The sequence below is a fragment of the Bubalus kerabau genome, chromosome 9 (genome assembly GCF_029407905.1).
Source record: "Bubalus kerabau isolate K-KA32 ecotype Philippines breed swamp buffalo chromosome 9, PCC_UOA_SB_1v2, whole genome shotgun sequence".
NCBI classification, from domain to species: domain Eukaryota; kingdom Metazoa; phylum Chordata; class Mammalia; order Artiodactyla; family Bovidae; genus Bubalus; species Bubalus kerabau.
This window is the reverse complement of record NC_073632.1, coordinates 41,301,061-41,322,047: the sequence shown is the minus strand read 5'-3', so window position 1 is coordinate 41,322,047 and position 20,987 is coordinate 41,301,061. Positions and strand designations below refer to the sequence as shown.

General features: G+C 39.1%; 1 protein-coding gene across 1 annotated transcript in view; it reads right to left on the bottom strand.

The window, feature by feature from the left end:
* Window positions 1–20,987, bottom strand: part of ROS1 (ROS proto-oncogene 1, receptor tyrosine kinase) — a 135,463-nt gene that overhangs the window by 47,818 nt on the left and 66,658 nt on the right. The window contains exons 20-29 of the mRNA XM_055534733.1: window positions 18,112–18,329; window positions 17,618–17,778; window positions 17,101–17,245; window positions 14,100–14,362; window positions 11,831–11,894; window positions 11,035–11,237; window positions 9,088–9,293; window positions 7,723–8,006; window positions 3,453–3,632; window positions 1,392–1,594 (exon numbers count right to left, since the gene is read on the bottom strand). Coding sequence (XP_055390708.1) covers window positions 1,392–1,594; window positions 3,453–3,632; window positions 7,723–8,006; window positions 9,088–9,293; window positions 11,035–11,237; window positions 11,831–11,894; window positions 14,100–14,362; window positions 17,101–17,245; window positions 17,618–17,778; window positions 18,112–18,329 — 1,927 coding nt within the window. The remainder of the gene's footprint in view (window positions 1–1,391; window positions 1,595–3,452; window positions 3,633–7,722; window positions 8,007–9,087; window positions 9,294–11,034; window positions 11,238–11,830; window positions 11,895–14,099; window positions 14,363–17,100; window positions 17,246–17,617; window positions 17,779–18,111; window positions 18,330–20,987) is intronic.

Below are 20,987 nucleotides of genomic sequence, written 5' to 3'. Positions count from 1 at the left end.
GTTACCTAATCATTCTTAGAAATAAAGCTTAAGAAACTGAAAAGGCTCTCCTTAGACCAACGATTCTCAATTTTGGTTATACTTTGGAATCATCTGGGAAACTTTAAGAAAACACTGAGGCCTGGGTCCCACCCCTAGAGATCTGATCGCATTAGTCTTAGGTGAAGCATGTGCTCAGAGACTTTACAAACTCCAGTGAACCATCAGGGTTGAGAACCACTCACTGCCTTTGATCCCTATTAATCGCTGTGAAGCCAAAATGATAAGATTACCTCTAATAAGAGAAATGCCATTGCCAGAAGCCCAGTCTTAGTCAGCCAAATGATTAATCTGTCTCTGAAACAACTCCTTTTAGAAATGTGTAAAGAAGATTAAAATAGACAAAATTGAAAAATAAATAATGTAATTTTAAAAATAGATAAATGAAGTAACAAGAATCAGATGTACTTTCTGTCAAAGAGTACAGTGCTTGTTACCTCCAATAGATGATGGTCAATTTCACCTTTTGACTTGATCAAAATATAAGTACAAAGAAAAATACTAGAAACACATGATTCCATCACATGGCATTGGAACATCGGTGATGGAATCACTGGGTTCCATCATGGATCAGTGATGGAATGAATTGTGTCCATTCATTCATTCAAGAAATACCTAGTAAATGCCTATACAATGGCAAGTATTATGCTAGGAATACAATGATGGATAAAAAGGTGAGTGAGTGAGTGAAGTTGCTCAGTCTTGTCTGACTCTTTGCAACCCCGTGGACTGTAGCCCACCAGGCTCCTCCGTTCATGGGATTCTCCAGGCAAGAATACTGGAGTGGGTTGTCATTTCCTTCTCCAGGGGATCTTCCCAACCCAAGGATCGAACCCAGGTCTCCAGACGCTTTAACCTCTGAGCCACCAGGGAAGCCCGGATAAAATAGTAGTCCCTGCCTAATCGCACATTTCACAACATATAGAAAATAAAAATATAATGTACAATTTGTATATTAGCTATATATGATGGAAGAGAGGTACACAATAATGTTCTTTCTGTCCAATTTACTTCTTACCCCTCAATCTGTTGGGATGGCCACAAAAACAGGTCTCTATCAATTTCTGCATATAATTAGATAAAATTAGAGAGCCAACAAACCCAGCTCTTTTAGGACACTCAGGGAACGGTTACTATAAGGCAATCTACAATTGGTTAGAGTTAATGTACTTCCTTAGAGCTTAACTTACTCCTAGGCAAGAGACTAGAATCCAGAATGGTTTGATGATTCAGCTCTAAAAATCAGAGTAATAGCATATTTCAGAACATTATACAGAAAATACTTCGGCTGAGGATTTTATATCAAAATAGGGAATCTTGGGAAAAGACAAGACAACTGGCTTCAGCCTTACCAGCATTTTATCTCTCAATTCAGAGCTGTTCTTCATGTCAGTTACTTCTTTGTAATAAACCAGGTATGTGGGAGTGGGACTCATGATGCCATCCCATGTGAGTTTTGTCCGGGCAGGTGGTAATCTGATTGTGAGGCTGGTGTTAGTGGTGTTAAGTATAGTTGGCTCTGCAATATCAGAAGCTAGAGACAGAAATGCTCTATCTAAAATAATAATAAAAATGATTAAATATATACACACATGGATAAGAGAGAAATAGCAGATTTATCTAACATCAAGGATAATGTCGCATTTCATTTTTATTTAACTGATAAGGTGTGATATATTGGAGTGTTGGAAATGTTATTCTGGACAGGAAGACACTTTTTTTTTCCTCCCATGTGTTTTGAAGATGATAAATGCCTGGGGAAAAGAGAGCAAAGTAACTGGTAATTGCTTACAATTTCCAGCAGATGGAGCTAAAGTACGCTTAATTATGTACCTGCTGCTGCTTAGTCACTTCAGTTGTGTCCGACTGTGCGACCCTATGGCTTAGAGCCCGCCAGACTCCTCTGTCCATGGGATTCTCCAGGCAAGAGTACTGGAGTGGGTTGCCACGCCCTTCTCCAGGGGATCTTCCCAACCCAGGGATCGAATCTGGGTCTCCTGCATTGCAGGTAGATTCTTTACCACTGAGCCACCAGGGAAGCCTTAATTATGTACCTAGACAGTAGCAAAATGGACCCTTTTTTATTTGAAGAAAGCAATGAGAGTATTCTATCAATCACATTTTTCAGTGCACTCCTATGATGAAAACTGATGTCACCTTTAGGACTTTCATTCTACAGATATGCCTGTGTGCTCAACCTCAACCAGATATTGCACATGCCTTTTGAATCTCTTAATGAATTATTTACCAAAATAGACATTCAGCTTATTTATGAATTCTCCCATTTTTCATACTGTATAACTTACATATTTTATAACTGAATACATTTAAGCAAAGAGAGTTTCTTTTATTCATTTCTGTCCGTCTCTAAGAGGGAATTATACTGAATTTAGAATGACATTGTGACTTTAATGGAAGAGAGAACTTGAGAAAACCACTTTAGGTTTGAATGTCACCCATAAGGCTATGTGATGCTGTTTTTGTTCTTGTTTGGTTGGTTTTTATATTTCAAACATTTTTTATTATGACTCTCAGCAAGAAATATAGTCAGTTCCACCATAATATGATACTGCTGCTGCTAAGTCACTTCAGTCGTGTCCGACTCTGTGCGACCCTGTCCCTGGGATTCTCCAGGCAAGAACACTAGAGTGGGTTGCCATTTCCTTTTCCAATGCATGAAAGTGAAAAATGAAAGTGAAGTCGCTCAGTCGTGTCCGACTCTTAGCGACCCCATGGACTGCAGCCCACCAGGCTCCTCCATCCATGGGATTTTCCAGGGCAAGAGTACTGGAGTGGGGTGCCACTGCCTTCTCCACTTCGTGGGTCTAGCCCGGATAATTTGATACATACATTTCTAAAAGTCATTGCATTAAACAAATTCCAGAAGGTTTGTGGGGAAAATAGATTTAGGAGCACAACACTAGAAAACTTCATGAGTGACACATGAAATAAGCAAGATGGAAACAATAAAAATAGTAGCACACATGTACACACGTTAAATAGTTGACATATATAATGCTATAATACATAAGTCACTTCACCTTGAAAAAGACCTGAAATTAAATGCAAAGCTTTCTGACACCACTGGGAAGTCTAAAATACCATCAGGGGAGACACAAGACAAAAAGAAGGGAAGTTATGTGACTAAGAAGAGAAAGAGAACAGAGAGATTGACAGGCCGAGGGTTTCCCACATCTAAAGTGGCCTACCACAGCCCAAGCCACGAGTACACATAGAGATAAACTGTGACCCAGGCAAATAGCAATTGCAGTGTGCACCAAACCCTGACCATTTGGAGCAATGCTGAGAGCACAGTGATGAGCTGGAAGGACTGCCCTGGAGGAGGAGACATTATGAGATTTTCCTGACCCTAAACTGGGAGAACAAGCTTATAAAAAATGTGACTTTCCTACCTGGAAAAGGCTGTAGAACTGAACTGTAAACCAAAATATGTTTACTCCTTGGGGCTTCCACCTGGGAAAGGATGGCCCCATTGCTTTTCTTTGCTTGATAAATCTGTGTGCTGTCCTCTACTTTGGAGATCCAATATAGAAATTCCCCATCCACAGTCAAGCTAACAAGCATTTTTCCTGCTGATGAAAAACATAAGTGAAAGAAAGAACGTAAAGAACAAAATACATAGCTGACATTTTCTGCTCTAAGCAATATATGAAATTTTTCTGATCAATTTTGAAAGTATTATTTCAGTATAAAAAATAATTTTATTTTGAGTTTTTAGCCTAAGCATTTTCCAGATATTTTCTCATTGTAGTGCCATATCAAGCCAACTTGCCATATCAAGCCATATCAAAGCAAATACTAGTATTATTAGTCTAATTTTGTAATTAGGAAACTGAGGCTTGGAGGGGTGAAATAATCCCCTCAAGGCTACAAAGTTATCCAAGGGCAGAACCAGTATTTAAAACTCACTTATGGATCATCGAAAAAGCAAGAGAGTTCCAGAAAAACATCTATTTCTGCTTTATTGACTATGCCAAAGGCTTTGACTGTGTGGATCACAATAAACTGTGGAAAATTCTGAAAGGGATGGGAATCCCAGACCACCTGACCTGCCTCTTGAGAAACCTGTATGCAGGTCAGGAAGTAACAGTTAGAACTGGACATGGAACAACAGACTGGTTCCAAATAGGAAAAGGAGTACGTCAAGGCTGTATATTGTCACCTTGCTTATTTAACTTCTATGCAGAGTACATCATGAGAAACGCTGGGCTGGAAGAAGCATAAGCTGGAATCAAGATTGCCGGGAGAAATATCAATAACCTCAGATATGCAGATGACACGACCCTTACGGCAGAAAGTGAAGAGGAACTAAAAAGCCTCTTGATGAAAGTGAAAGTGGAGAGTGAAAAAGTTGGCTTAAAGCTCAACATTCAGAAAACGAAGATCATGGCATCTGGTCCCATCACTTCATGGGAAATAGATGGGGAAACAGTGGAAACAGTGTCAGACTTTATTTTTCTGGGCTCCAAAATCACTGCAGATGGTGACTGCAGTCATGAAATTAAAAGACGCTTACTCCTTGGAAGGAAAGTTATGACCAACCTAGACAGCATATTCAAAAGCAGAGATATTACTTTGCCAACAAAGGTCCGTCTAGTCAAGGCTATTGTTTTTCCAGTGGTCATGTATGAATGTGAGAGCTGGACTGTGAAGAAAGCTGAGTGCCAAAGAATTGATGCTTTTGAACTGTGGTGTTGGAGAAGACTCTTGACAGACCCTTGGACTGCAAGGAGATCCAACCAGTCCATGCTAAAGGAGATCAGTCCCTGGGTGTTCATTGGAAGGACTGATGCTGAAGCTGAAACTCCAATACTTTGGCCACCTCATGCAAAGAGTTGACTCATTGGAAAAGACCCTGATGCTGGGAGGGATTGGGGGCAGGAGGAGAAGGGGACGACAGAGGATGAGATGGCTGGATGGCATCACCGACTTGATGGACATGAGTCTGAGTGAACTCCGGGAGTTAGTGATGGACAGGGAGGCCTGGCGTGCTGTGATTCATGGGGTCGCAAAGAGTCGGACACGACTGAGCGACTGAACTAAACTGTGTGATTTCACATCAAACAACACTGACTGAAGGGAGGTAAGAGAAGAGGCTCAGGACTCAATGCCTTGCTCAATATTTTTATCAATAATTGAGAATGAATGCAGAACAAGCATATTTATCAAGTTTGCAGATAATACATGAATCATACTGTTGCTAGTGCATTCAGTGTTTGGCTTACCAATGAAAAATATCACAGCAGAATCATGAAATGGATGGAAATTTAATAGCATTTAATTTAATAACAAATATAACATCCTAAATTCAAGGTTAAAATTAAGTCTGTAAATTAGGAATGAAAGAAATCTGGCTTAATAATCATTAAAACATAAAGAAGGCCATGAGTTCTTCAAATGGCAGGCAGCTCAAAGGCCTAATGTTACTTTCAGCTGCAGCAAAAGAAGACCTGGGTAGTCAGAGGTCCTCTGCGCTGACCAAAACACATTCAAAGTTCAGTGAGTTATTATGGGGCAACATTTAAGAGGATTAAGCAGCTAGAGTAAAATCTCAGGAGGGTGACCAGGGCAAAGAAAGATCTAGAAGCCACACTGCCTAAGGAGTATTTATAGATACTTGATTTTTTTCCTCTAAAGGAACTGCTTAGCATGGGCTATGACAGCTGTTTGTACAGTTAAGCGGCTATCATGTGGAAAGTGACTGACTTATTCTTTGTAAATTTAAAGGTCAGAATTCAGGTCAGTGAATAGAGGAATGGGAGAAAACTTTGGTTAAACATAAGAAAAAAATATAATATTTAGAATTGCACAAAAATTAAACAGACCTCTTTATAAGGTAGTAAATGTTTTATAAACAAGAGCTCAAGGCTGTTTTTGTAAAGGAGATTTCTTCCAATATTATGTCAGCTAAATGATCTCTAAAGTCATTCTAATTTTCCAATTTGGGGATTATGGATTTCAATTGTGGCTTCATGAAAGACTGACTAGTTCTATAAGATAAGGGCCCATTAGATAATTCTTGTGTATCAGATGGTAAGGAAAGTTATTCTGACACTTGTTTAAATGGTCAGGAAGACTTTAATCAAGGCTGTTGTAATATTGCAATGGGGAGGGAGATGTGCACAACTCAAATACAACCATGACAACTGGGGGCGGTAGCCAACAAGGAGAGGAAACATCAAGGGGCAGGGGCGGGGAATTCCTGCTAAACTGGTCCAATAGGGTTTTTGCTAAAAGCAAGCCAAGAACATCAACAGTGGGGATAAAGAACTTAGTCAGATACTGAGTGGGAGGGACTCTCTGTAAATTGATTTGGCAAGCTTCTTGGACTCAGCAAGGATGGCCGTGCTAGGTCAAGTATGAGGCCTAGTTTATTCACACTCCTCACAAGAGTGGAACTGAAGTTTAATCAGGGACTTCCCTGGTGGTCCAGTGGTTAAGACCCTGGACTCCATGCTCTACAGCATGAAGCACTGGCTGGACTCCTGGTCCAGGAACTAAGATCCAGCACGTCACAAGGCACAGACCAAAAAAAAAAGGAATTAAACTTTGACCAAGGAGTCTTTATCTTTGTGAGTCTTTGTGAGTGTCTTTGTGAATCTTTTGTCACAGACTCAACAGAAGCAAGTTATTCTCCTAGTAAGAGAAGTTCAAATCATTATCTCTAATCTGAAGCCCACTGAAAGTACATTGCAATTGTTTCTAGAATGCTCTGGGACATGTCAACAAAACCATACACTCAGTTATACCACACAGACACACACACACATGTGCAGTTTCAAAATGCCCAATAGCACTTTTGGCGATGGAAATATTTTATATCTATGCTGCCCAATACAGTAACTATTAGCCACTTAATGGGTTTTGAGCATTTGAAATGTGACTAGTATGGCTGAGGAATTAAATTTAGAATTTAATTTTAATTAATTTAAACTTAAATCACCACATGTGATGAGCAGTTACTATATCGGATGGTGAGGACTAGAGCCTTAAGAATATATGGGGATGTTTAGGGTATTTTTTAAAATTTTACAAGTACTCCTAATTAGGAGACTACCAAATGACTTTAAAATATTTCCTCCATAAGCTTGTGAATTTCAGCAAACAGACCTGTCAAATATTGACCAAGTCACACTAAATGTGAAGGCAATGAGATCATCAACATGGAAGTGAAGTACTGGCAGGAAGATCAGGGATGCTGTAGTTAGGCCCAGTTTCAAACACCAGCTCCTGTATTAATTTTAACCCTACAGACAGCCTCAGCCTCAGTTTCCCTATCTGTAAAACGCATATATTAATATCTACTTCCTTGAGGTATTTTGAAGATCAAATGCAATAATGCATTTAGTAACCTGTTTAGAATATGTAATTGAGCTCAATGAGTTGTATTAATAGTTCTGTTAACTATAAAATGACAAGAAGAAAAAAGTTTCCTACCAGTCCAGAAAATTATGCCAATGCCTGTGTACAATTTGCCTGAATACAACTTGAAATCCACAAAAACATTTAGCATGGTTTGGAGTAAATACCATATACATATATTATTTGTATGTATATACATATATATATCCATTTGAGTATATGTTGAATGTAACCCCTTTTTAATGGGGTAGGAAGGTCTCCCATCGCCAGTGAAGATCTACATACACACAAGTGTCTTACCAAGTGGAGCAGGCAGGATGATAACTTGCCAACACTGACATGCTTCTAGATCTGTTGCCCAGATCTCTTGACCTTTGACAAAGTATATCTGTGGTTTCTTTAGGTCAGAGGTGTCAATAGTCATTGCTCCACTCAACTCAGATTCAGTCACGTTGCAAGAACATTGGCTTCCGTTTGGATGGTTTATGACTGGGGGTTGCAGAATTCGGTGCACGGTCTGGTTGATAATACTGTAGTAGAACATCTGAGATCCAGAATAAAAAACTTCTGTCCAATATAGGCGACTATTGGGGGAAAAAAAGACCCTCCAATTTAATCAGTTAAACCTACCATCACACATATCACTTTCTAATGAAGAGAACTCATTTCTAATGACTGTGGGAACAAATGCCACCTCTAGAGAGGACATGTCTCAGAGCTCAAAAACCTTCTGATGGAAAAGGTCACATGAAGTCCAGTATGTAGCATTTTCCAACAATTTCTCAATAAATGTGTTTACAACAAAAGCCTTGGACTATAATGACCTTGTAAGTGTGTGTTAGTCACTCATTTGTGTCTGACTCTTTGTGGCCCCATGGACTATAGCCCATCAGGCTCCTCCATCCATGGAATTCTCCAGGCAACAATACTGCAGCGAATAGCCATTCCCTCGTCCAGGGGATCTTCCCAGGGATCAAACCCATATCTTCTGAATTGCAGGTGAATTTTTTACCATCTGAGTCACCAGGGAAGCCTTAATGATCTTAGGTATTGTATTAAATAGTTTGTTAAAGCCTCTAAATATGAAATACATTTGCATACTTTGCATCAACACCATTGCCATTCCTCTCTTCTTAAGTTTGTTTCTGCTTCTTAATACTAGTTACCAATCTAGTTTCAAGACAGACTATAACCATAGAAATGGCACAAACATAAGCAGCCTGAAAAACTTCCCTTCAGGTGCTGAATGGAGGTCTTAAAATTCATCTAATGAAGACATTAATTAAAGACAAATGAGCCCAGAATATCATTTACTGTGCAAAACAAACTGCCTGTCTCCTGCTCATTTCCTACCACTGTCTCAATCCCATTCCTGTCCTTACCAACTGGGGATATTTATTAAATTCACTGGATTAAAAATACACTCCAGTTTCCTGCTGGTAATTAATCTAACTTTAGGTTAAAGGAGTTCTCAGTATGGATTAATTTTATATATTGGTGGTTATGGGCTCATTATTCATACATAGAATTACTTACTGTAAGTTAACATCAAGAACATTAAGCATCTTATTGTCCCATCATTGACTCTGATATTAAACCAAAGATATCACATTAAATATGTTTATGTCTATTTCATCACAATAGAAACAGATACACTTCACATACCTTAAAAAAGGATACACAGAAAAGGAAGTTATTGTTGAATTTCTGTTGCAAAATTTCAGCTTCCTGGGATATTTCACCTTGTTCTCAAGATCCATATCAAATATTTGCATTCTGTTCTGTGATTCTTTCAGCACAAAGTAGAGGTGCCTTGAAATCCAGTCAATTGTAATAAATGTGATATCGAAAACCAGTGCATCTCTGAAAATCTTAACAACAGGTAGTAAGCACAATCAAGAAGATAGTGGTCATTTTCCTCAAATCTGATGACTTTTTTTAAACATTCATATTACTTATTAGCTGCACTTCTCTTTTGTAATATCAAATCTTGATAACTCTGGATTGTGTATCGTTGTAACACTGGACCTCTTTTCACACATGGTTAATTTCAATCACCATGGCTTCAACTGTAATCCACAGACCAGTGCTACAAATCTACATTTTCAGGCAAGATGGCTCATTGAGTTACTGATTCAAATATCAAACTACCTACTGAAAATCTTCAAATGAATGATCCCAGGAAACAGAATGCATCACTCCACCCCCAAATCTCCTTTTCTCCTGCATTTTATATTATTATGGATTTCCAAGACTCACCTGAGGAACAATCTTGACAATTGTCATTTACCCATAGTGAATTAGTCCTATTTTAAATATCTTCCAAGTTTATCCTCTCCTCTCTCACCCATTGTCTCTCGTTTCCTGCTTAACATTTCCCACCTGGATTTCTGTGATAGCCTCCCGACTGCCTCCGACTTAACCTTCTCTAAGGTTATTGAGACAGGTAACAGAGAGGTCTTCCTGAAACACTAGTTGATTGCATTAATAATCCACTAAATGTCTTGAACAGCTTAATGCTGGCTTTAAAATTGACACTCAACTCCTTAGCACAGTAAAGAAGGCCCATTACATTCAGGCCCCTGCCCACCTCTTCAGCTTTAACACCTGCCTTTCACTGTGCCCCCTCACCTCCATCTCCATTCCAAGTTCCTTCTACTTGTTGTACAGCCACCAAATCATGTTCAATTCTTTTGCCACCCCATGAACTGTAGCCCGCCAGGCTCCTCTGTCTGTGGGATTTCTCAGGCAAGAATACAGGAGTGGGTTGCCATTTCCTTCTCCAGGGGATCATCCCAACCCAGGGATCAAACCCATGTTTCCTGCATTGCAGGCAGATTCTTTACTGCTGAGCCACCAGGGAAGACCTCCTTCTATTTACAGCTCCCCAAACAGGCTGTGACTCTCTGGTTTCCCAGACTTTGCTGATCTCTCAGCCATGCCCCACTTTCACCTGATTCATCATCTTTGTACCCAAGATGTCTTTCCACTCTGCCACTATCACCACCATTCCACCCTGGGTTAAGTATCCGTTCTCTGCAGTCCCATTGCATCCTGCCCTCAGCACAGCACTTACAGTCTTCTGCCTAGCCCCTCCACTAGCTAAATTCAGTGAATGCCTACCACAGGCCAGGCATTGTGCCAAGTGCCTTCCAAGGCTTAGCTCATTAATCTTCACCCTAAGATGAGAAACTATGCAACCACAGTGGTTAAAGAAACTGCTGACGGTCACAGATCTAGCAGTAATAGAGTCAGAATTAAACCCTAGCTTGTCAGATTTCAAAGCTCACCCTCTTAACCACTATGCAACCCTGTCTTCCTTATCTTAGACTAATACAAGACTGGGTTTGCTCAAAGACAGTGACTTTTTTTTTTTTTACCTCTATCTCAGGTAACACAGTGCCTTAAACCCACTGTTTGCTAAATTAAGCCTGAATCACATTTGCCCCAAATATAACCTGAAATCATTTGTAACTAAATAATTGTACAACACCTGTCTTTTTCAGCCATTCTAATCTTAATGTCTCAACCACTGGCCAGTGATTTTAATCACAGGCTTGTGTGATAGGCAGATACTCCACTTTCGTTCAAAGGAATTACATAGCAAAATACCTTAGTGCTGGACCGGTTGTCCATTCTGAGGAGGATGAGGGAGTCTCCCTGAGCACAGTACCCCACTGCATCATCAGCTGTGTAGCCCATGGCACCAACATCGCCTTCTGCCGAAAACGTCCATGCGACCTGATTTCGATCCATATCTAACAAAGTTATCTTGTTGTCAACGAGAGTTATGAGGTATGGAAATGGGTTAATTTCTAAAAACAAACATGTAGATAATATGTATGAGAAAAAGAACTTTAGCAAAACCCCTTGATTCAGTATCAGACCATTTTGAAACCCATGAGTCTCTGGGCTCATGGATTACACCTATACCTGTTTCAGTGGAGACTGCCCAGGCACTCTAAGCTTAGGTGATGATAAAAGTCGATTACTTTGTTTGACTTTAATTTCAGCTCAGAGATAGTACGTGGGTATCCCTGAGAATACTAAGGGTTAAAATGTTTTTAAATCACTAGAGAGAGAGTGAAATGAAAGTCACTCAGTCGTGCCTGACTCTTTGTGACCCCATGGACTGTCCATGGAATTCTCCAAGCCAGAATACTGGAGTGGGTAGCCGTTCCCTTCTCCAGGCAATCTTCCCAACCCTTGGGATCAAACCCAGAGCTATCAGGGAAGTTCCTGATAATTAAATCACTAATTGTTATTAATATTTGATAATCAAATCAAATTTATATTGTATAAAATTAATATACTATTAATACTTTTATAAAATTGATATAATATTGATATTTTATAATTAAATCACTAATTGTTATTAACATTTGTACAGGTTTCAGATAATAAATACCTGATGTTTTGGACTTTACTATGTCAGAAAATGGTCCAGGTCCTTTGGATGTGAAGACTCGAACCTAAAGAAAGAAAAGAATAAAAGAAGTGCCTTCAGAAGTGTCCTGAGTGACAATAATTGAGTTCCGAGACTGATAAATTATTGAATGCTTCATTTCAGAGTTATGAGATACATTATGAATAGTTTCAGTTAGTCACATCTAAGTATACAGCAATAAACTATGAGGAAAAATATTGTCCTAAACTACTATTTCTAGGGCTTTTTTGTCCAGAAAAGTACAAAGTAATGGCACAAATCCCTATTGCAGAAGATCTAAAGTTTTTTAAAAAGGTTTTTAGCTATTTCCAAAATTAAGTTACATGGAATATTTAACAGAAACAAAACTATATAGATTATGGTAAACTTCCACTTATCATGAAATCAACATGAAGCTTCAGATAACTGAATTTCCTGTACTTTTTAAAAAGGGGATTTATGAAAAGAAAATAGTAATTAACCCTCATGTTTGAAAAGGAATAGTGTGTTTCAAACCACTTTTACATAGATCATCTCCACAACTACTGAGAGTAGAAACTGGACAAAGATCATCATCGGGGTAGGTAACCCAGCCAAAAGGACACAGGTAGGGACTGGCATGAGAACTACGTCTTCCGAGGTCTGTGTGCATTTCTTCCCACTGCGCCACATTGCATTCCAATAGCAACATCTTTTAACAATTTTTATTAAATGTCTTTTATTATATAATAATTATTTCCACTTCCAAACCTTGCCTGTGTACTATAGCCTACGAGAAAATTGCTGTCCATAATGATGACCTGGAAAAGACAGATCCTCAAGTGTTCTCTCAATCAACAAAATATTGGCTCATTTTTATTATACCTCTATTAAATCAATTCTACTGTATTCTATTTATTACTATCTATCCCTGGTGTGTGTGTGTGTGTGTAATGTGGTGCATATATATATACACATATATTTTATGTATATCAAGCAGCCTTCACTTTTGTACTGGACTATTCAAGTAAAACTCATGCCTATGCATGTGTGTCACTTTGCAAAGTTCTGTGCTGACTGAGATCTGAACCACTGTAACCATATAGGCTCAGCAGTAAAGAATCTGCCTGCCAAGGCAGGAGACGTGGGAAGAGCCCCTGGAGGAGGAAATGGCAAGCCACTCCAACATTCTTGCCTGGGCTATCCCATGGACAGAGAAGCCTGGTGAGATACAGTCCACAGGGTCACAAGCGAGTCGGACACAACTGTGAGGCTAAACAACATCAACAAACCATAGAGGCAAGTACACTCAACCAGAATATTTGCTTAATTGAAACACACATAATTCTTAACAAATAAGAATGTGTATCATCTCTCACTTTTATGTATAATTTTTATTAGTATATGTTAACCTATTATAAAAATAATTGTTGAATTAAAATTTTATAAAAATAAAATAGATCTTCTGGAAACCACAAATCTCTAAAACTCTCCCCAAACCATATGTTTCCCAAAAAAGATGGAAAATAACTCTAAATATGCACAACCTTGTCACTAGTCTGATATATAATGAGGATGTAAAAATCATCAAGCCATCTACCATAAGGGGAAAGCTTTGTCATATTAAATTAAAAATGCCCAAACAGGTGGCAGTAGCTTTTTCCTTTTGACTCCCACTCTCTTTCACTTTCTTCTCTCTCAGCAGCCAGGTGAAAAATGTGAGATGTCAACTACCTAGACCCTCAGGTTTTATTTCCTTCTATAACTGGAAGTAAGGGCATCCCCACTTGTTGGATGCCTCCCAGGAATTGATGTGATGTGATGGAGAGGATTCTAGGAGCCAGACCAAACAGCACACTACTTCCCAACCACACAGCTTTGGTACCTCACCGATGCACCCAGGGACATGGCTTTTTCTTCACAGACGATGTGAAGATCGAATGAGATAATCAATATAAAAGCACCTACCGTGCGTGATACATGGCCTTTAGTGATGGAGCCAAAAATAATGATTTGTTCTGAATCTGGAAGCAAGAAAGTGTCAAGATGTCCTTTATCCTAGCTGTACCCTCTCCCTGCTCTATATTTGCTGCCCACTTGACCTCTGTGATTATAGCATACATCAGATTATTAACAGAGCAGACTTCTTAACCTGGTCCTTTAATCCACTCTCTGCCATCTATGGGGTCGCAGAGTCAGACACGACTGAAGTGACTCAGCAGCAGCAGCTGTTTACACTAAGACCCCCGTATCCCCATTTTCACTCTCGTACCTGGAAGGCAACACTGTACCCGGGACTCATGCCCTCAAGTTGAAAAGACATCACTGAGGGAGTGACATTGACAGCAATCCAGTCTTCAACTGTTTTGTTCGTGTCATTTTGGTTGGATATTTGGTAGAAAATTTCGAATCTTGTTAACACACCATTTTCATGCTGAGGCTTATTCCATCTAAATTCCACCACAACTACATTCTTGTTACAGTGTTTTTCACTTGGTAATATAAATATTCTGGGATTCTCTGGTGCTGATGGAACTGAAAAGCAGAGATACAGGGCAGAAAAGAATATAAGGTCAACTTCTATCACTCACGATGAGGGTACAGAGCAACATAGTAATAAATATTTCTCATTCCAGACAGGTAAGGTGTATCTATCTTGTCCTTAAAGTTCTTCTGGAGAGAATATGCCGTAGATTTCTTCAGGAACCTATCCTGATATTTCTGCTAGTCTTCCTTTTCTCCAACCCAAATCCTGCTTACTATGATTGAGGCTCATCTTTCTAGTCTGTGTTTGTGTACATGGAAGCTGGCTAGTTCTCCTTATAAAATACAGTATTTACCCTCATTCTGGAGGTGGAAATGGCAGTCTCCATTGGAAGGAAGACACTATCTCTACCTAGATTTTAGCCAGTTCAGGGTATAAAATAAAGCATATCCTGGGTCCAGATCATCTCATCCTGAACCCTCTCTGAGAGTATGGCTTGACTGTTGCCATCTATTCTAGAGCCAAACCAAGCAACTGAGCCTCTCACAGTCCTTTAATTAATTTCTCTCTCTGTGTGTATGTCAATCAAGAGAAACTCTTCTGCCTGTTTTCCAAGTCGTGCCATCCAAGACATTCCTCTTCTTTCTCAGGATTCCCCCACAAGGTCTTCTCCCAGTCTGTCACTCCAATCCCCTTGCTCCTTAATGTTCAGCCCTCACATCATTATCCAATCCCCAGGCCTTCTTAGATTGTATGTACATGGGATAAACTTCTTCTTGCTTCATCCCTTAGAACCCAGCTAAAGTTTCCACTCCCTGAAGGAAGGCTTTCCCTGGTCACACCAGTCCACAAGCATGGCCCTCTCTTAAGAATGCTTCACTTGATAGAGGTGAAGGTTTTGTGGCTTGTTTATTCGCTCTGTGCTATTGCTAGTCAACTGTCACTGTCTCATTTCTATTATTATTAGCAGTATCTGTGTTTTTCTCTCTGTGTCTTTTTTAACTTTTCCCCCCAGCTTTATTAAGATATAATTGATATACGGGCTTCCCTGGTGGCTCAGACGGTGGCAAAGAATTCTTTCCTAGGTGGTAAAGAATCTCCTGCAATACAGGAGACCCAGATTCAATCCCTGAGTCAGGAAAGTCTCCTGGGGAAGGGAATGGCACCCACTGCAGTATTCTTGCCTGGAGAATTGCATGGACAGAAGAGCCTGGCAGGCTAGAGTTCATGGGGTTGCAAAGAGTTGTATATGACTGAGTGACTAATACTTTCAATAGACATATAACGTTTAGGTTTAAGGTGTAGTGTGATGGTGTGATACACACATATATACTACAAAATGATTAAGGTCAATTAACACATCAACTTACATAATTATAATTGTTTGATGTGGTGATAATATTTACTATCTACTCTCTGAGCAACTTTCAGGTATATGATACAGTATTGTTGACTACAGTTACCATGATGTACATTGATCCCCAGAACTCATAACTGTTTTATGAGCTTCATCAGAGAAAGAGAGAAAGCACCTTTTCTTGATCCTTACTAAATCCCCCCAAATCTAGTAGAGGACTGGCACACGGTAAGTCCTTAATAAATATTTGTCAATTTGAATAATTTCCAACTATATTATAAATTTCCCCCAAGGCAAGCGCCAAATCGTATCATTCTTCCTTGTTCCTGAGTACTGAAGATCCGTTGCTCTCAGTGCATCCCCTGATGGATGCAGTCAAGTCCATTTCCACAGAAGAACTCTACCAAAGCTAACATCCCAAGACAATCTCAAAGAGTGCACACCTGGATCCAAACACTAACTGCTCCGGAACCTGCCCAGGTTCCACTATGCTCCTGTTATGAGACTCATGAATAAATACTGCTGATAAAATCTTAACAGTTAAAAAAAAATGCAATGGCAAATGTATTTCTATGTTTATTGAGCTCTTATTGCCTGCCAGGTCCCATGCTGGGAAGTTTATATAAATTAAATTAACATGATATGATCATTTGCCAATGTTTACAAAAATGACTGAATGGAGATTTGAAGAAACTAGAGTGAAAAGTTCAGAGTAAGTCCCAGCCCCGCCACTTACTAACTCTTACATGGGGCAACTTCTAGGCTTAACATAACATAATAACCTGCTAAGAGATTGTTATCTCTTAGCATAATGGAGATAACAACACCTGTTCTACCTACAGCAGAGCTATGTAAGGATCAAATAAATGATACAATGATGTTTCTGACACATGATAGGGATGTAATAAATGTTTAATAAAGAAATGATACATATAAATGTACTTTGTACATTTTTTAAGTGATATACACATGTAAAGATGTGGCTAATTTTCTTTTTAAAAATATATTCCAAAGAAAAACATTTTTTTAAAAGTTTAGACATTGGTTTTTCACCTACAGAAGATTCTGAATTACCATCTGTAAGAACACTTCCTGGTAAACCTGCCTTCCAGGAAATTTTTACATTCTTAAATCCCCTTTGTCCTTATGAAGCATTTCACAAATAACCTGAAATTTTAATATTTCTGCATTACATACATACATCATCACAGTCAAGTGAAACAGTCTTTAAGGAATCTGAAATATTGTTTTGAAATGAATTATGCAGATTTAATTGTGCTATTCTAATCCCCAAAAAGTCACTGAAAGAGTATTGAATCTAAATACATCTACACAAAACTAAAAATTATTGTTAAAAATGATTAATTATCCATTCTAGATCATGGAAAGCAAGATTTTACCTTTTTTAAAATGAGATTTTAGCCCCTGTACCTGTTTCGGGTGTTCGGAGTGATAGAGATGTTTTGGGACCCTTTCCCCAATAGGTATACGGAATGACAGAGAGATTAAATAAGGCATAGGGCTCCAGCCCTTCCACAGTAAATACAGGTTTAGACTGTTGTTCACTAGTCAGGAGCTAAAATATAAGCACAAAATATTATTTTCTTAGGAAGAGAATCATAACATTTTTTTTCCAAATTACAATCTTTAAACTTTGGTCCACATGAAAGTTAACCTTGCAATTTTGGAAATGCTAATGTTGGTAAGTTCCATGTTGTTCCACAACACTAGTGTATGTAACACACGAATCGTTAACACTAACCATAAAGCAATCAGACACTAGCTGTAAAACAGAATTCTCAGGAATAATCTTTATAACCAAATGCTACAGGAACAGTGAGGGAGATGGACTCAGCTAAGTAAAGAAAGTGCAAATCAGTACAGGCAGGCCTGATGAAGATGGTACAGTCTGTTTGAAAACTAGAAGTTACTAGAACCAATGCCATACCTTAGAATGAGCACTAAATTCCACACTGTAGAAAATTATGCCCCAATCCACTGCTGGGGGAGCATTCCAGAGGATGTGAAATCTCGAAGCATTTCCTTCAATCATAAATGAAGACTCTGGAATGGCATCTGGGATAACCTTAGGGGTAAAGGAAAAGTTCCCTATGGGATGAAAGAAAGAACAGAGAGAAAAAAAAGGGGGGGATTATCAATTATTGCAGACACATGGAATATTAATAGAAATCACTGATAATTAGAACCAAAATAAAATTTTTCTTTCCTTTAATATACTCTGAAAATCATCTTTTTCTGACTGTTTCAGGCTGTAAATTTGGGTTAAGAGTTAAAAGGATTGCAAGCAAATCAACAGAAACTACTAAAGCCTTTTTTCCCTCTTAAAACATAATTTTAAAGGAAAAAAAAAAAAACCAACCTTAAAATTTATTTAACAGAAAGTATGGAGAAGAGAGGGTAAGCAAGAATAAAATATCATACCTGGCAGAGGCTTGAGGGATGTCTGAACAATTGTGAACTGATTAAATTTGGCTGGTTCCAAAACAGAGACGCTGGTCCTCTGACCGATTTCCTGAGCTGTGATAATCCGAAAACCATTGATCCAGAACAGCCGACCACTGTAGTACATCAGTGCATTCTGGGAAATGTCAGAGGTGCTCCAGGCTGCGAATTCTGTGATGGTGGTATCCCCAGCACTGCTGAAACAGGACGCCAATTAGCGTGTGTGTCTGGAGTGGGATAAGGGTTGGTACATTCAAGTAGAGAATTCAAGAGGAGAGAATGTGTGTTTGTTTAGTGTGTGTGTTTGAGAACAAACTTTGCGACAATAATTCTCATTATTCTTAATTCTATGTAAAGTTGACTTTTTGCATTTTTTTCAGGAAGTATTCCTAAAGTAGATTTTCCAGGGCTTTCCTTACGAATGTGATATTGCAATAGCAAGTGTTACACAGATCTTAATAAGTCCTCATGATTTTTCATAATAACCCCACATCGAAGGCACAGCCCACTGATTGGTTTCTCCTCACTGCCTTCCACTTGTTCTTGGTTAGTCATACTATTTACTCACCAATCTTTATTCTAAGCTGTTTGATCCTTTGCTTTATACTATTCACAACTGTCTGTTGCTTCATTGATACTTACCAATTTCCACAGTTTAGTCCAAATGCTCTGTTTCAGACCAGGGAATTCAAGTAAACAGAATGTCATTTAAAATTGCTTTTAAAGTTTTTTCTCAATGATGAGGAATTTTATAATGATTTTTACTTTAAAAATCTGCTTGGTTTACTCCGGTTTTCTAGTACTAATTACTCCAGTTTTCTAGTACTCAATAATAACTATCTCAATGATTCTCAGCCTTTTGGAGTAGTCATTTCATTAAAAAAAAAAAAAAGAAATGATTTCTCTAAATCTTTTAAAGTGTTGACATTCCCCTTTTTAGAAAAATATGGCACTTAAAATCAAAATAAATAAAAGTTTTGTTTTGAGAGTTTCATAATACCTCCTTGAGAAAACCAAAATTACCTCAGAGGACCTGGGAGTTGTGAGCCTTATAAAGAAAAACTACATTCACGTGTACTATTCCCATAGTCCTTTTTCTTGTAAAAGATTCTTTATTCATACCTATTCAGATGTGAAGACAGCACCTGGCTTGCCTTTTGGACTTGTACCTCTTCCAATTTTACACTTTCTTGTTTCCACTTCTCATGAGACCTTTCCAGTATATCTCTTGGTGAGATATATAAAACCAAATTCCATACAGAAGGAAGCTCACCGAGCAGGATGCACTTGACCTGAGAAGGCCGGCACTTCTGGACCATACACAGGGCTGCTGCAGCCTACATCCTACAGATATGTTCCTGTTAGCCTTGTTCACAAGTGGTTTATTCAGCATTCCCAAAACAGCCTCTGGGACAGAGACTTCCCTGCAGGCTGAGACTGAAGTGACGTGAAGTGAAGTCCCTCAGTCGTGTCCGACTCTTTGCGACCCGATGGACTGTAGCCCACCAGGCTCCTCCGTCCATAGGATTCTCCAGGCAAGAATACTGGAGTGAGTTGCCATTTCCTTCTCCAGGGAATCTTCCTGACCCAGGAATCGAACCCAGGTCTCCCGCATTGCAGGCAGACACTTTAACCTCTGAGACAGTAAAGAACCCAGGCTGAGACTGGAAATCCCTTAATTGTCATTGGCTGGGATTGCCCCTCATGCCCAGCTGAAGACTTTTATTCTGTGAATATCTTCTGGGCCAATCCAAAAATTCTTGACATCTGGTGTTCATCACAATTTCAGCACAACCTCCTCACTTGCAGGAAGTCAGTACCTCAAACCCTTCAGTCCACAGCAACAGGTAAAGCTGGATTTAAATCTAAGCTCAACAAAAAAAATCACTAAAAGGTAAATCCTTCCATGAAGCATGAGATATGTATAGAGGTCAGCTGAGGTTACTCTACTGGAGGTTTACTCATTTATTCAGCAAATGTTGGGTGCCAGTTCTGTGGTGACCACTAGGAATACAGCGGTAAATAAGACAAATGCAATTCCTGCCCTCCTAGAATATACAGCCTAGTAGAACAGGCAGGTAAGAAGCAAATAACTACATCATTGAATGACACTTTAAATGGAAAGATAGAATGGGCTCCTTAACAAGGAGACCTAATAGGGTCTGGTCAGAGAAAGTCTCTCTTAGAGGAAACCATGTTTAAGCTGAGCCATGCAGTCTGAACACAAAGTAACCAAGAGAAGCAGGTTTGGGGACCATTTTATTCAGAGAGAACAGCAGGGTGTAGGCACCTTTAGAGCAATATACTCAGTTCTGACATGACTAAATATGCCTGAACTTTTACAACAGATGCACCCTTTTTAACCTCCAAGACAGATACGGTGTTATACTGATAATAGATTCACTATTTAATAAACCAAAGGGAATGGTTGTACATAGCAGAGGAAAGAACAGTCTGAAAAGCCACTTAGAGTTGTCTTCAAGTTCAGAGTATGCTGAAAGACAGTAAACAGCTAATCTCATCTCTATTGTTGTTTAGTCACTAAGTCATATCTGACTCTTTGTGACTCCATGGATTGCAGCCTACCAGGCTTCTCTGTCCATGGGATTTCTCCAGGCAAGAATATTGGAGTGGGTTGCCATTTCCTTCTCCAGGCAATCTTTCTGACCCAGAGATCAAACCTGCGTCTCCTGAATTGGCAGGTAGATTCTTTACCACTGAGCCACCAGGGAAGCCCAATCTCATCTCTACTGTATGCTAGAATTACACTGTTCAATAAGGTAGGCTACAGGTGACTACTGAGCCCTTAGCTACCAAAATTAAGGAACTGAATTTTTATGTTATTTAATCTTAGT